A 17,112-nucleotide genomic window follows, 5' to 3' on the forward strand; every position below is an offset into this window, starting at 1 on the left:
AGTAATGCGGACTCTGCGCCAGTCTGTCGTGGTGAAGAAGGAGCTGAGCCAAAAGGCGAAGCTCTTGATTTACCAGTCGATCTACGTTCCTACCCTCACCTATGGTCATGAGCTGTGAGTCGTGACCGAAAGAACGAGATTTCGTATACAGGTGGCTGAAATGGGTTTCCTCCGCAGGGTGGCCGGGCTCTCCCTTAGAGATAGGGTGAGGAGCTCGGTCATCCGGGAGGGGCTCAGAGTAGAGCCACTGCTCCCCCGCATCGAGAGGAACCAGTTGAGGTGGCTCGGGCATCTGGTCAGGATGCCTCCTGGACGCCTCCCTGGTGAGGTGTTCCAGGCACGTCCCTCTGGGAGGAGACCCCGGGGAAGACCCAGGACACGCTGGAGGGATTATATCTCTCAGCTGGCCTGGGAACGCCTCGGGATCCCCCCCGCAGAGTTGGTAAATGTGGCTGGGGAGAGGGAAGTCTGGGCTTCCCTGCTTAGGCTGCTGCCCCCGCGACCCGACCCCGGATAAGCGGCAGAAGATGGATGGATGGATGGATGGAAAAAATAATCCTGAGTAAAATAAGTGATTTCCTTTTATATTCTGCAAGTGCAGTAATGATGTCATTCTTCTCAGCACAGAAACATCCCCCCGCCCCCGTTCCCCCTGTTCCAGCTCTCAGACTTCCTTCCCAAAACAAGCATTTAAAATGCAGCAATGAACCGATTAAGCGACACATCTTATACTTGTTAAAACCGTGGTGTTGTTATTTATATTTAAGTTAAGCATATAAGGTTACAAATGTTTAGTCACAAGTGTGTAAAGAAAAAAAAAGGTCTTTTTACAGAAGACAGCGCAAGTGTAAGAAAATACAGTGATAAATAAAACTGTTAATTCCTACTGCTCTCAGTACAAATGGATTGTCTAATACATTCTCATTGTATATCTTCACTATACAATCATTACATTTTCTGTAAATGGGTGATCATTCCTTTTTTCTTTTTAAAGCACAACTTCATTTGTGACTCAGTTTAAAAGATACTTGTTACTGGAGATGGACATTTTATATATAAGAACTGAAAAAGTGGTTCCTGAATGTGTAAAAGCTGATGTGAATATTCACGTTGCTCACTCCAGCAGCAGATCATTTCACTTGCAACCAATCTTATCTAAACAATCTAAACTTAGATGCTGAAATTTGTTTTAAAAGGTGTACTAAGATAGAAATTTTCAGTGTCAAGCTTTAACTGTTTTAGGTCATTAATGAATAGTTTGCTACACCAATTTAAAGAGTTAGTCCACATTTGCAGTCTGAGCTTCCATCTCTGTTCGCAGCACTGACATAACATCTGAGCTTCGAGTCTGTTTTCTGAATTAAGTGTCTCTGAGGAAAACCAACAGAAATTGCACATAGAAAGCCTTCACATTAATCCACACTTATCTGTGAGTTTTTTTTTTTTTTTTAAATGATAAAAGACTGCATTAACCCTCAGTATAGCATGTCACACTGCTGGACTGTAGTGGTTGGAGCTGTGAAGATAATTTCACACAAAACTGCTTTGTTGCCTTCGACCTGTTTCTGCCTGATTTTACTCACAGCTTTACATTTGAGCACATTTTAGGCTGAAACCCCTTGTTCCCAACACCTTCCTCTCCTCTGTTAGGATAAGAGTATCTTTGCAGCGTAGAGCAGTATCCCACCCAAACCAGCGGTGGCGGCAATGGCGATGAACCTCACTAAAAGGAAGTCCATGGAGTCCTCCAGCTTTGTGTGGAGCCGCAGGACCTGCCGGTGGGTGTCCTCCCGGCTGCCCGAGTTCTCAATAACATGATTGGCCAAGCCACGCTTTTCATTGAGCGGCATCTGCGCAGCCACACGCTGCTTGGCCTGCTCCTGGGTCAGGCCGTCCCTTTGCATCAGGCGCTGCAGCTGAGTGGCAGGGTCGCTGGAACGAAACAGATAATGGAGGGTTATTTTGTGATGCATTTAGTGTGCCTTGTCAGAAAAATCTAGAGGCTGTAAGTCATGCTAACAGAGCACAAAGAGAGCTGGAGAAAAGTCACAAGTAATGCACAAAACTACACTTAATAGTATATTTGTGTCAAAAACAAAGCTTGACATTTCTAATGATTTCAAATATGAAAATGGGAAACAAACAATCCATGAGACTCAGTATGGTGGTCTTACCAGTAAACTACTACAGTGTGGTTCAGAAACTTAGTGAGACGTCTGGTTTCGAAGAGAAGGGGAACATCCAGCACCACATAGCGGTACCCTTGGGAGTGATTATGAAACAGAAATAATTAGGGCCGGCACATTTACGGTCTGCACAAACACCAGAAACAAAATGAAGTTACATATAACAAATAGAGCATGAAATGTTTTTAAGGCACTTGTGATATCTGGAGTTGCTATGCAGATACAAAGAGCCTGCAATGTTCTCTTTTTTTTCCAATCATCACTGTTGAGATACTTGAAAAATATCTTTTATGTTTGCAAGGATGGAACATTGACTATCACCTGCTCTTCAACCCCAAATACCACCCAAAGTTAGAAAATCACATTTTAATAAGCATAAACGGTTCTTTAAATGGGTCAACCTCAGATGATCGAGCAAAAGTGAACGCAGAAGTAACATATTCAAAAGAAGATGCACCACTCTCCTATCCAGGTGTAAAAATATGTGGAAGAGAACAGAAAATTTTTGGGCAAGTCAACTAATGTCTTGTTTGAGTCCATATTTATATTGTATTATATTGTTTTTGTTATTGTTATATTGTTATATTATATTGTTTGAGTCCATTATTATATTTGATAGTATCAAACACTATGTAGCCCTTAAATAACTGATGCAACTGTAAAACATGACATAGGAAAGATTGCAAGCTAAAATCAGGAAGCTAAAGTCAGAAATTTGTCATAAAAAAAACTATCTCGCCGAGTAAACACACAACTCTGTGCAGACTGTTTATGTCATACAGAGGTTGGTAAAGTCATAACACCGGCAGATAATGCCAATGTTAAATTATTCTGGCCACAACATTGAATTAACACTAATAACACATCTGATTGTGCTCAAGGCGTTTCTCCCCTCAAATCGTCAAATTAAATCCTTGCACAACAGTAATTAACCTCTTGACACTCATTGTTGCAACTTTACGACAACCTGCTTCTGGCTTTTTTTCAATTTAATTTCTTATCACCTTGTTAATTTTATTTATTTATATTTACTGACTATTATTTATGTACTCATTTTTATGCTATTTATTTATTGTGATTAATTTATGAAATATATAATTGATTTATTTTCCACTTTCTTCACTCTATTTATTTTGCTTTTAAATATAACTGTGTGTAAATGTAGACATTAAGGGGTTTAACAACATACTATCGAGGGTAAACCTGAACAATGGCAGATCAGAAACTACCACTGATGACTTACGTGATTTTTGCCAAACTTTTTACAGAGACGACTTTAGTTGCCATAAAAAGTCCATTATGTCTAGTACTAAAAAAAAAAAAAAAAAAAAAAAAAAAAAAAAAGAGTTTTATGGGAGAATTTGCCACCCTTTTTGCCAGCTGTGCCCCTGCTTGGCTCCCCATCAATAGTTTTCTAGACCTGCCTGTGTGTTTACTTCAGAGAAACACTCCTCATGCTTAGTGGGAAATTTAGTCTCGTCTCCACAGCTGAATCGCAGTTCAAGATCCATCTTTTTCCTTGGCAACGGAAGCCCTCCTCACCTCTGACCAAGTAGAAAAAGATCTCTTTGAGCATCAGTTTGTGAATCTCGGGGTGGGTGATGGAGTTCAGCAGCCTCCTCTTTTCCTCATTGGCAAAGATGATTTGGCCCAGCTTCTGCCTGTCGATCTCCCCGTTCTCCTGTAGAATCTCTGGCCCGAAGTGGTAAATGATGCGGGAGTAGGCAGGAGTGTGCGGCTCCACAACTGGTACGGCAAAAAAGCAATGCATCAAATAAAGAATATATCTTCTTAACTTATTACAGCACAGAACAGGAATAAACAAAACCAATTAGTGTGTTAAAAATAAACACAGCGGCTTATGAGACGTAGCAGTTCCACATTAGACTCATCACCTGAGTGTAATTAAATCATGTGCATAATAACATTATATTATTTCCTACATGCAGCAACATACTTTTTACTCACTTCTGTGACCTTTTTATCTTCACTAATAACTACAACAACATCCCTGCAGTCAGTGGAGACATCTTTTATGATTCATACTCTCTCCAAGCTTTTGTCTTAATGAACCGGATTTGTTTGATAGATTGTCACCAAAAGAAGACTTTAAAGTGGACGGATTCCTTTTAAATCTGTGCTCACTTTGGAAAAATGCTGCTTGCAGAATAGGAATATCAAACCTACCTTTCCTGGCCACAACATCAGCATCAATAATGGGACACCCAAGCTCCCGCAGCATGGAAGATACACTGCTTTTTCCTGAGGCGATACCTCCCGTTAGCCCCACCAGGTACATCCTAAGACAGAAATACACAATTCAGGCAATAACTGCACAGTTATGGTGCTGCTCTGCATCACAACTATTTAAGGATCGTTTTTGTATTTACATAAAACAAGAGAAAATAACTATTTCAAATTTTATAACACAGGAAGGAATAAATGCTAACACAGTCAGCACATCTAGAAATGCTACAAAACTTGTTTAATGTGCAACAATCTAATTTATGAGCGAAACATATAAATGTAAAAAACTCTCTTGGTTAATCTATTAACGTATAATTAGTAATGGATGAAAATACAAGTAAATGTTTTGCGGCTGACTGTGGTGAGTTTTCAATCAATACAATTTTAAAATAACTAATGGCGGAAAAATGTTTGCTATTTCCAGTACATGAAAATAGACAAATGATTCTTGCCTCATTGTAGAAATTATGTCTTATAAAGTCTCAATGGACTCCATGACATTTAAGTTGAGACTAGGCCTGTTGCAATAAACAATAAGTCAATTAATCGCATGATAAGAAAAAATGTGCGCAATAAGTTTGCCGGACGCAATAATTTTCATTTGTCTTTCTTCCCTCTCTTTGCCGCATTTGTTTTAAGATAATATGAAGTAAACACAGCAATACAACAAGCTTCCACTGCACCTAAAAGCCAATCATCAACAGCAGTTTTCCCAGCAGGGAAAAAAAAAAACACCTTAAAACTCCTTGATAACCAAGGTGTTTACCTGACAGATTAAATACAAATAGGACAGTGCAACATAGTGTGCACTCAGATAGCGTGGTTGGTAAAGCCATGCTGCCCTTAAATATTGTATAAAAGGTGACATTTTGAAAAATGTTGCAAACATTTCACAGCCAGTATAACTTACCTGGATGAACATACATGTTACAAACTGCATTTCCACAACTTTAAGCATGTGGATCTTTGAAAGGGTGTACTTGCATTATTATGGCATTATTGTTATTTTAGTTGCAAATGGTCTCAAAATGACAACAATAATCACTTAGCATTATATTATCGTCTATTGCAATCATTTCTGAGACAATTAATCGCATGGCTAAATTTGTTACTGTGACAGGCCTAGTTGAGACACCAAAGCTGCTCAGGATATCATCATCAAACTATTGCATTGTGCTTTTCACACACCTGCAATGTCAAGTGGGGGTTTGTGAAAATGCACCTGGAGTCTGAGACACACTCTGTAAACACTTTCTTGTTCATGTGTATCACCTCAAAGTTTCCATATCTGATCACTTATCTTGCCTGAAGTGTTTACCTAAATGCCCATCTAATGTAATCTGAGGGAAACAAGCTTAATACACAGTGCCCCCACCCCACAACAAACAAGGCTCAAAGGAGCAAAAACATCCTGATATCAGACACTCCAGGATACCTATAGATGTCCTTTGCCCACACCCTGACTGATAAAGTGCTTTAGGTCGCATTAGGAGGACCCCCTCAATATATTAGGTGAGTGATCATCATGTTATTACAGATTAGCTAACACGCCTTGAACAAAAATAAATCAATTAGGCTGTCTTTATCCATTACCAACTTATTTTCAGGAAAGAAACACGATAAAATTTGTGGAATGCTTATAAAAATTTCATTTTGTCTTCTTTTTAAATTTAAAAGCAACCCATAAACAACCCATTTAATTTACTATTAAGCACCTACATGGTTAATTTATATATCGATAGCTAATGGTTAGAGCTCTTTGGTAGCATGGAAATTATTTATTTCTGATCACGTTTTGCTATTATTTGTTTAACTTTGTAGCTCTGGACACTGAATGAAGCCAGATCGTATTGTTTCATTTCGTTGGTAATTACAGTAAAAGGATTTGGGATTTTTGTCACTCCGTAAACATTTGTTGACATTTTTCCAGATGTTTTGATGAGTTGAATGTTTTGTACAAGTCTTTATGAATAATGACATTTTCCAACTTTGAACCTGTGATAAAGATCTTTCTGTTTAGTTAAATCTTATGCAAAAACTTTCATTTAAGCACAAGAGTGTCACCTTAACACGCCTCCTGCTGTGGAAGTGCCGCCTTACACTTTAAATGACGTTTCAGCTGATTGTCAAACTGGTTTCACCGGTTAGTTTTTTTTAAAATACTAATTTCCATGTTATAATCATGTCGAAAACATAAGACCATGGGATATGTGAAGCTGAAACTACAGTTGATTTTTATTACTAATAAATCAGAAATTTGTTACTTTTTGTTTTACCTTGTAGACGAGATTCCTGATGTTGACTGAAATACAGCAGAAATCCGCGCCGGGCCTCAGATTGCTAACGACCTAATGCTAGCAATAGTGTTGATCAGGTCAAAAGGACCACGAGCGGCCAGACAAACGACACCACCGACATTTTTATGGTGTACAATCCAATTCGCAGACAGAGGACAGAAAAAGCCGCCTGACAAAATAACAACTGTTACTCTGACTTGCAGTCCTGACTGCTAACAACCTAGCTTCTTAGCTTGACAAGAGCCACCTGAAAAATACGCCGATGTCTCTTCTTGTGTTGATTTTAAGTTCCGCTTAAGTAACCCCAAGTTTCCTCCCTCTTGGAAGTCACAACAATAAAATGACACATACTTAATCAACAATGCGTTTTATTTATTTACTTTTTGTTTTTGCAAACAAAAATTAGCATGAAAAAAAAACTGAGGAAATGTGAAATTCACAATTTTGCTTTTTGAGTACATTAAAAAAAATATTTTTATATTTTTAAAAAAAACTGATCAGTCCATTTTCCAATGGGAGAAAACAAACAAACAAAACCTCACTAATCTTCTGCTTTCTGATTCAAACTTGGCATCTCAGATGTAGCAGCAGGTTGACTAGAAGAATTTTTGGATCTTTTCCCTCTGTGGATTATTTCACCTCCACTTTCCCCTTCCTCTCGCTCCAGTCTGCCTCTTTTAACAAAATGGTTTATTCGAGACTCCAGGCTCTCGCAGCACGGACGCTCCAGGAGTGGTCGGTAATTTTTCTGCCTGCTGCCTTCTACCAACCAACAATGGTTAGAGGACACACCACCTGTGGATGGAGAAAAAAAAATTCATTTACAACTCCACAAATCCTTTTACATTACTGACACTTTCCACTTTTTTTTTCTTTTGATAGCTTACTTCCAAGTATATGCCAGTTATGGCAATCCACATTAATGTACTTTTATGAGATCACACAACCACCAGGGCTCAAAAACATCTATTGCTAATGAACTGGTAAAGCATGATGCCCACGGTTGTTTTGTGCAATGTATTGTGACTCAAATTTCTGCCTAAAGCTCCCAAACTACACCCATTAGACAGCTACTATAAGCAACAGAGAAAAACTACAGTTACCAGTTTTAAATCTGTGCAAAAGTGGTGCCCAGTGGTGAGCTAACCAATATATCTGACATAACTAATCAGTTATGTGAAGACAAAGTAAATACCTGTACGAGGAATAAAGGAAGCAGTGTAAAGGTTTACAAGAACATTCTAATTTTTAGATTTAATGAAGAAAATTAAAATGATTCTTGTGGGTCTCCTCCGAATCACTGCTACCTTCGATTATCGACCGGATGTACGAGCCGTATCATAATCTTACCGTCATGCTCGGATTGTGAAATATTATCGTGCATGAAATGAAATTCAGTTTATGTAGGCCAAAAAGCGTTCGCCAGCAGTTTGACTCATGCTGAGTTTTCCTGCAAAGTCAATTCAACATGTGCACCTGCTTTTACTGGCACAACTACAGTGATTTGTTTGTAATGAGCTATAAGTGCTAGTTTCAGTGAGGAACACCATCCATCTCTCACCTCTGTCTTCCAAACCCCGGATCATCCCATTCAGGAGATGGGCCCTGACTGCACTCTGGGTCCAGTGTTGCTGCAGCGACGACAAGACGTGGTTCATCTCTTCAGGGTCCTGTTGCCAGATTAGACCCTCAAAGTGGCAGTCGTACAGCACCAGGGGGTAGTCCACTGCCATGCTGCAGTCCACACAGGGCATGGATCTCAGTTTAACAGCTACCATTAATGACTGACATCACACAGGAGAATTTCTGTTTGTCTAGATTTTTGATAGCTGTAATTTTACACAATGGGAGAGTGGTCGCTTCACCTGTACTGGGGCTTCCTGGGATTTTTTTCAACATCCAGAAGTTGTTCAGTTATGTCTGGTGCTTCCAGTTTCTGTCCAATTAAAAGAAGCACTGCCATCATGCAGCGTACCTGCAGCAAAACAAGGACAGTCACTGCAGAAATGAACCAACCTCAAATCAAGGAACTCAGATGCACAAAAATTTGCATCAAAATTGTGATTAATAATAATCAGTGCAATATATTGTTTAAAATAGAGCCATGGGTAGTCATCTGTTTTTACCTGGTGATAAAGAAAGGCCAATCCTTTGATCTCAAACATGAAGAGATCATACTGGTCTGTGCTGGAGACATTTTGGGGTTGGACAGGAGTGACTGTGGCCGATAAGATGGTCCTCTCAAACTGCAAGACGCCGTTGCCCACATCCATTTTGCACAGATTACGAAAGTCATGAGTCCCTTCGTATCTGTTGGGTGTCAAGGTGTCCTTAAATCAAATCCTCATCGGGTGCCATCAGCATTCACCATTTCGTGTCTAATTCACGCACCTTTTTGCAGCGTCTGCCATCAGCACCACATCCAAGGATCCCCGGGGGAAGTAGTAACGATACGTGCGCCACTGGCAGTCGAAACGTGCGCTGAAACCTTCAGCTACTGGTGCCCAGTCCAAAACCCGAATGTCCTGCGGCAGCACTCTGTTCAACATCTTCAGATACGGAAGCTCGGAGGCTGGCACTTTCGATTTGGTGTTGATGTCGATGTTTTCAGGAAGTGTGACTCCCAGCCCTCCACAAAACTGTGTTGAGCGCAAATCAATAGTTATAACCTGCAGTGTGGAAAGGAAAGTATTCAGAAACCCCATCACAGCTTCCTCTCCATGGACTACCATTAGGACCTAAGTTTTTTAGACAACAAATGGGGCATTCGTCTTTATGAGAGCATAGATTTGAATATCAATGTACTCACCTGTGAAAAGGCACTGACTCCTTTATCAGTGCGACCACAGCGGTGGTAATTGGAGCTCTGTCGGTCCTGGATCAGCCGGGTTTTCAGCAAAGCTTCAAAGAGTCTGGCCTCCACGGTGTTGTCCGTGTTCTCCTGAACTGCAAAGCCCTGGTAGGCCCATCCCAGGTAAGCCAGCCGCAAGGCCACATGGCGCTGGGGATGTGCCGCAAAGTCAAAAGGACGATCCTTGCTTGATTTCTTTCTCTCCTTTTTCTTGCTGCTGGTGTTCCCATCGCAAATACAGCCTGTCATTTCTTTAGGAGATGAACTACTTATCACTTCCATGTCATCTCCAACTCCATTGCTGTCCTTCAGCTGGGCCCTGAGCTTTTCCACCTCTGCTTCCAGTTCCTTCACTCTCTGAATTAAAGTATCTGACATGTTGCTTGATGAAAAGGACGCACAAAATATAGTTTAAGTAAAAAAATCTTTCGTGAGTGACCAACACAGTTAGTTGCCAACCACACTTGTGGATTTATAAAGTGAACAGACTCACAATGTGTGTCAGCTAAATATCTAATGCCTACGTTTACTTAAATAATATCAAAAGGTATTACTTTTACACGTATTGCATATTGTTTATAAAGAATGCTAACCTAAGTCTGTCGCAAAACGAAGTAATACTATTTATCACTACATGCAGACTGTTATCATGAATGGACAGCTCCGTAAAAACAAAGGATTTACCAAGTCTAATATTGGTTTTGACTCATGTGGTTATATATCTGTGGCTTTAGTTTATTTCCAAGTCTCCATATTGCTTATTAAGTCGTAATTTTTTATATAAATGTATAGCTTACTAGCACACGCGTGTCTCTCACCCAGCCGATACGAGTTAGCTGCTGAGAGGAAGTCGGATAAGTTTCGTCAACGGACACACTTCCGGGAGAGGGATTATGGGAAATGTCGTTTTATGCTCTAAATTGCTTTGCAAATGGCAACGTTTGTAAATTGCGCCTTTTTACACATTTTACTGTTTTGTAAAAGGTATAGCGTACCTTAGAATAAGAACAATATAATAGTATCACAGATGTGTTTTTTTTTTAATTTAGATTTTAATTAATTGCTTATCATGATGGCTGGAAAAGTAAAAGACAAAAGTCAAAATTTCTGGTAAAACAGAAATGCTTCACAAATATTTTTGCAAAATCAGTGGTTAGGGTTTCAAAAAAAATTGACCACTCTGCATCATCCAAGATAAATTGCATATTTATTGCTAATCAAATAGTGTTTCAATTAGCCAAGACTGACACAGATTTTTCTGATGTCATAAATCACAATGGATCAAAGACCTTGATGGACACCATGTTGGAATGGACACATTTAATGAGCATGGAAGTAGCTTATAAGGCTTTATAAACATATTAGTATTTGTATAATCATGTCTAAAGAAAATCTAAATAAAATAAGACATTAATTCAGCAAAGCCATTTGTAATTTGATTTGTAGAAAGATCAAATGTGCTGGGGATGGCTGTGATGACAGATTAGCTGATGTTTTCATAGTTCTTCCGTTTCATATCCAAGCACAGGCACAAACCAACTACCACTCCGAAGACCTGTATTAAGAAAAAAATTAAGTTAGCAGTAGGTAATGAAATCAAAGACATCCTTACTGACATGTTCTGCCCAATTAAAAAGTCATTAAACCTGAATGACAGTAACTGAGTTAGATGGAACCTATTTTCACATGGATATGAAATTTAAGGTATTTATAAATGTGGGTTATTCATGTGTTTTTGTTGTTCAGAAGTTACATTTTAGCTTGTTGACTACAAGAAAGGAAAATTTCCCACTTGGGTAAACACTTGCTACAGTGCAAAAGCTGTCATAGATTTACAGTTTTCATTCATTTCCTGCATGTCATTCTTAATAGTAAGGGTAGTTGCCATATATAAAATGCACAAGTGTTGCACCTCTGTGACTCCAAGACTTATGCAGATGGCTCCAACCCAAACCAAATTCTTCAACAGGAAGAGCTTGATGGCTAAGATGCATCCCTGAGGAACAAGAAATAATCCTGAAATTGTTCTTTTTTGTTTAACTTCAGAAATTAGACAAATTTTAATTTTCCCAGCACACCTTTTTGTTTATTTTAGTCTTGTCCTGACCACAGCCTTCACTTTTCTCCTTACAGCAGGAGTCTGGTACGGCGTTGTGGTTTCCCCAGCCCGCACTCTGAGACCAGTCATCTGAGCTGTCTGCACCACAGCATTTGAACTGTAACCAAAAAAGTGCAAATGCACAGAAGCTGCATACACTGATGCTTTGTTGTTAAGAAAAAAAAGAAACAGCAACTCCTTATAAACGATTTTATCCATCCATCCATCTATTTTCCATACCTGCCAAACCCATTTCAGGCTTGAGGAGGACGGTTGGATTCAGTGATTAAAAAACCCCCAATAAAATCTTTAATTTTGTGATAAGTTTTAAAATAGAAACATTGGTACACAGAAAAATACATAACAATTCCCACAAATAAATTTTAAAAAATTCTCTTTGAAAATATAGATCGTCCCATGCCACAGACAGCATTTCTCCTTCCTCAGATGCTAGAGTTGGTACTCTTGACTGGGCAGCTGGGGTTGAACCTTTCACCATAAAGCATAAAAATGTATGTTCACACCTGGTCCTGCCCAAGATTGCTCACATTCTTTTTACATTTCCACTTTCATGATTACTCAATTTTTCAACTATGCTCTTAGATGTTTAAGGGCACAATTAAGGACATGATTGAGATTGGAGTTTATGTAACACTTGGCTGGGGTTGGACAACAATAAATTGTCAGAGACTAGTTGTGCTATGCAATACAAAGATAAGCACTAACATAAATGTTACCATGTCACATTTTTCAGTCATGGGTTATGAATCCTCTATATACTGAATGGAAAAAATATCCAATATTCCTAGAGAGACAGGGCTCTTTCTTTGGTTGCAATTAACTTGAAGGTGTGAGTTGGAGAGAAGGTGGCGGATTATATAATCAGACCTCTGGTTGGGGAAACCTGAGGTAAGCTGTACTCTCGTTTTGTGTTAGTTGCTTCTTGTTTCCCCTTTTTATTTCTTTCATTGATCCATCTTTTCTTTTCCCAACTTTCCTTGCAATTTATTGTTGGATTATGTTCATTTGAAACAATAGAAACCTTACATTTAAAAAAAAAAAATGTATCCAAACGCTGCACATCCTCCAAAAGTATCATATAGAGGTGGAAGAGAAAATAGTTCTTTTTTTGTTTGTTTTTTTTTTATTTTTAAAAGATTCAGATTATAGAAATCTTGTGGTGTCTGGATACACAAAATATTTACATCTTAATGATAGTTACATCCATTAACTTATGCGTTTGTTTGCTGGCTAACATTCAGTCCAGACACAACTGGTCAGAAACAGTCTGCCCACAGGCATCCACAGAGGGGTCTGTGCCTTCTGTTGACTTGAGTAGAGAGAATTAAATTATGTATGATCAACCAAAAAGGACACATGCCACTCTGTGACTCACTGAACTCCAGTGGGCATGGTCGCCTGAATAAAATTTAAGTCACTAATGTTTAATCACAGTGACTGCTGGCTCTGCACCCATCTATCTAAACTCAGCCAAACAGGCCGATGCTCTGTCTCAACCTCTGCAATCCTCTCAGGAGGTTTGTCCTTCAGGAATCTCTTGGATACTCATTTATTTTCCCTGTATTGTCTCTAACATCTTAACCTGCATTAACTTTGCATTTTCATACCAATCTATATGGATTCTGTTATTTATAGATTTAATCAAATTTAGTGTTTTGCACATAGACCACTGTTTTGTCTTTCATTGTTTGTTGATTTGAATAAAAGCATCTGAATGACTAAACATAAAGCATAAATGTAAACCCAAACAGATCCTCACATAGTACTGCTGCAGACTGCATGGCAGGGTCATCACAGCCTTTTAATTTTAGTGCTTTTACAAAACGGCTGTAGCTCAGGAGGAAGAGCAGTTGTCCTTCAACTGGTAAGTTGGGGGATTGATTCCAGGCTTCCCCTGAAATGCCAAAGTGTCCTAGGGCAAGACACTGCCCCCTGATGTGCCTATCGGGGTATGAGTGTGTAGAATGAGTGTGTGTGTGTGAATGTGACAAGTAGTGTAAAGCACTTTGAGTGGTCTGTATGACTAGAAAAGCGCTATAGAAGTACAAGTCCATTTACCAAACTCCTTAAACGATTTCTCATTTATCCATGTAAACATTAATGGTGGTGGAGATAACATGGAAGATTTTCCCCAACATTCAGAGCAAATTTTGGTTTTATTTTATGTCCAGGGACACCTGGTTTGTTTTACCTCTGTATTATCATGTGATCTCAAGATTTGTTTCAAGAAAGTTTGATTACTGATAAAAGAAAAACAATACAAAACATATATATATATATATATATATATATATATATATATATATATATATATATATATATATATATATATATATATATAACCTTAATAATTTCTCCATGGTGGCTTGTGTGAGTACCATATGTTTCTGACTGAATCTGATATCATGTCCTCCATGCAATCATGCAATATATGCAATATATGATTATAAAGGAGATGGAACTGATTTATTTCATGGCTTTTTGATTGAATTAGTTCATCTTCATCCTGATAGTGATCATCCCTTTGGAGGTCCTCACAGGAGCTGCCCTTTATATACTCCATAGCAGGGTAAGACAAAGAGGATTATTTGAGAAAAGGTATTTATCTGTCTGTCTGTCTGTTTTTTATTTCTGTCATTTTTTTTTTTTTTTTTTACAATATTTCTGTGATTTGACACAATTATAAATAAATTTGGGCTTTAAGGGTTAATGGGATAAACTGCTTTTCTAATGCTATTGTCATTTTATGCAAATTGTCTCCAGTCTCTTAAGCCTTTTTTTACAACTATGAATCATCAAGCTCTGTTTGTGTCACCTTTTCCTGAATCCTGTTGATGGCGTGTCTCTTCTCCGGGCTGTATTCGCTGATCGACAGTCGGGCTTTGTTGTCCATAGCACTATTCGCCTGATTCATCTGCAGAAGGGCAGTCTTCAGAGAAAATGGGATTAAATTATTGTCTCGATAGCACTGGAGCTTTGTTTTATTTAAAGTAACATCACCTCAATTATTCCTTCTGACACACAGTTATATGCATATATATATATATATATATATATACATATATATATATATATATATATATATATACACATATATATATGTATATATATATATATATATATGTATATATATATATATATATATATGTATATATATATGTATATGTATATATATATATGTATATATATATGTATATATATATGTATATGTATATATATATATGTATATATATATGTATATATATATGTATATGTATATATATATATATATATATATATATATATATATATATGTATATGTATATATATATATATATATATATATATATATATATATATATATATATATATATATATATATATATATATATATATATATATATATATATATATATATGTATATATATATATATATATATGTATATATATATATATATATATGTATATATATATATATATATATGTATATATATATATATATATATATGTATATATATATATATATATATGTATATATATATATATATGTATATGTATATATATATATATATATATATGTATATGTATATATGTATATATATATGTATATGTATATATGTATATGTATATATATATATATATATGTATATGTATATATATATGTATATATATATATATATATATATATATATATATATATATATATATATATATGTATATATATATATATATATATATGTATATATATATATATATATATATATATATATATATATATATATATATGTATATATATAGTTGTAAAAAAAGGCTTAAGAGACTGGAGACAATTTGCATAAAATGACAATAGCATTAGAAAAGCAGTTTATCCCATTAACCCTTAAAGCCCAAATTTATTTATAATTGTGTCAAATCACAGAAATATTGTAAAAAAAAAGAAAAAAAGAAAAAAAAAAAGACAAATAAAAAACAGACAGACAGACAGATAAATACCTTTTCTCAAATAATCCTCTTTGTCTTACCCTGCTGCGGAGTATATAAAGGGCAGCTCCTGTGAGGACCTCCAAAAGGATGATCACTATCAGGATGAAGATGAACTAATTCAATCAAAAAGCCATGAAATAAATCAGTTCCATCTCCTTTATAATCATATATTGCATATATTGCATGATTGCATGGAGGACATTATGTCAGATTCAGTCAGGAACATATGGTACTCACACAAGCCACCATGGAGGAATTATTAAGGAATGCCCCAAAATGGCCCAAGAGAGAAATCATGGTAATGGCGACACCAACGGCAATGAGGACTACAGCTATTTGAGACAAACTGTTCCCTGCAAAGACGCCCATCTGTGAATAAGTTGAGTATTGCAGTGCTCCGATGACAATGAGAGCAACTCCAGATGCCTAAAAAACAAGTTCAACAACTCGGCGTTATTGCTCTGCTTTGTGTCGTAACATTAAACCCATTCAACCCAGTTTAGCCCTAGATCTAATGGCAGCCTCCTGCTCACTTAAATCATTGTAAGAAAAAAACAAAAAGCAACAGAGGAATGATCTGCACATCTCAGAATCAATGTAAAGCAGCAGTGAAGTACAGCTCTGTCCTAAAAGTCTTAAGCTATTGTAGTAGTAGAAGTAGCCGCTTACTACTTCTATATCAGCAGCAGATATACATAGGCAACCAGTCTATTTTTTCTATTGATCAGCTTCCTTTTACATTTTTACTCAAACATTAATTACAGACTTCACTCACCAGAAAGAGCGAATTGAAGAAAATGAAACAACATTTGATGCCGCAAAAGCCGCACATTGTGAGGCAAAGAGAAGTTTCTGTTGTGTTAAAGTTGAATAAAGAAAAGAGAAAAACTTGTGGACTTTCCTCGATCAAGGTGTGAAAAGAGACTAAGCTGCAAGTGTAGTACGTCCTACAGGTATATGAAAATTAGCAGGTGCCCTGAAAGCATTTAAATTGATGTATCAGATAAAAACACAAGGTTACTGTTGAAATATTTGCATTGCAGGATCACGCTGATTGCAAGACGTTTCATACAAAGTGGGAATCTATGGAGAGAAAAGTGTTGCTTGGGAACTACAGCGACACACAGTCCTGCTCTTCTTCTGAACTGTGGCGCTCCAACAAATAACTCAGCTGTTTTGTGCCTCAAACTAAGTATGTTGCAGATGTTTTGCATCATCTAAAATCTCTTTGTTGCTATTTTAAAACTCCTTGGAACAAAACAATAGCTGTGCAAGTCAAATGGCATTTCCCTTTCATTATGACTGTTTCTTTGGTCTTACTTGGATTCTTCTCTTATTTATTTATTTATTTGATCAATTTTAAGTATCTTTTATTGTCAGTCTTACCATCAACAGTATTTATACTGTAGAAACGCAGTGTAATGCTGGTGCTGGCCTCAGTAAAATCTG

General features: G+C 37.1%; 3 protein-coding genes across 3 annotated transcripts; all 3 read right to left on the reverse strand.

Annotated features, from left to right (window-relative positions):
- Positions 1 to 747: 747 nt before the first annotated feature.
- On the reverse strand, positions 748 to 6,960 carry dcakd (dephospho-CoA kinase domain containing). The gene is made up of 5 exons (XM_079260426.1): positions 6,710 to 6,960; positions 4,374 to 4,486; positions 3,729 to 3,932; positions 2,175 to 2,262; positions 748 to 1,932 (listed from the first exon to the last, which is right to left on the reverse strand). Exons 2-5 carry the CDS (start codon positions 4,483 to 4,485, stop codon positions 1,647 to 1,649), a joined length of 690 nt encoding a protein of 229 aa, XP_079116552.1. The 5' UTR covers position 4,486; positions 6,710 to 6,960; the 3' UTR covers positions 748 to 1,646.
- Positions 6,961 to 7,271: 311 nt separating this feature from the next.
- Positions 7,272 to 10,296, reverse strand: pus3 (pseudouridylate synthase 3; the record flags this gene model as incomplete). The annotated part of the gene is made up of 6 exons (XM_079261212.1): positions 9,540 to 10,296; positions 9,122 to 9,399; positions 8,857 to 9,040; positions 8,596 to 8,705; positions 8,292 to 8,464; positions 7,272 to 7,525 (listed from the first exon to the last, which is right to left on the reverse strand). Exons 1-6 carry the CDS (start codon positions 9,957 to 9,959, stop codon positions 7,272 to 7,274), a joined length of 1,419 nt encoding a protein of 472 aa, XP_079117338.1. The 5' UTR covers positions 9,960 to 10,296.
- Positions 10,297 to 11,064: 768 nt separating this feature from the next.
- On the reverse strand, positions 11,065 to 16,495 carry LOC306771899 (CD151 antigen-like; the record flags this gene model as incomplete). Its single annotated transcript, XM_079261221.1, has 7 exons — positions 11,065 to 11,136; positions 11,494 to 11,577; positions 11,660 to 11,797; positions 14,516 to 14,629; positions 15,702 to 15,776; positions 15,901 to 16,089; positions 16,439 to 16,495. The coding sequence occupies 7 exons, from the start codon at positions 16,493 to 16,495 to the stop codon at positions 11,065 to 11,067; spliced, it is 729 nt and encodes a 242-aa protein (XP_079117347.1).
- Positions 16,496 to 17,112: the final 617 nt, after the last annotated feature.

The sequence above is a fragment of the Telmatherina bonti genome (assembly GCF_933228915.1).
Source record: "Telmatherina bonti genome assembly, chromosome: 21".
NCBI classification, from domain to species: domain Eukaryota; kingdom Metazoa; phylum Chordata; class Actinopteri; order Atheriniformes; family Telmatherinidae; genus Telmatherina; species Telmatherina bonti.

Excerpts from the sequence above, each read along its gene's own strand:
- dcakd (XM_079260426.1), bottom strand. The coding sequence starts at position 4,485 with ATGTACCTGGTGGGGCTAACGGGAGGTATCGCCTCAGGAAAAAGCAGT. Across the intron at positions 2,263-3,728 it reads CTTTTTCTACTTGGTCAGAG|GGTACCGCTATGTGGTGCTG; the intron begins GTGAGGAGGGCT and ends ATCACTCCCAAG. Across the intron at positions 1,933-2,174 it reads CACACTGTAGTAGTTTACTG|CGACCCTGCCACTCAGCTGC; the intron begins GTAAGACCACCA and ends GTTTCGTTCCAG.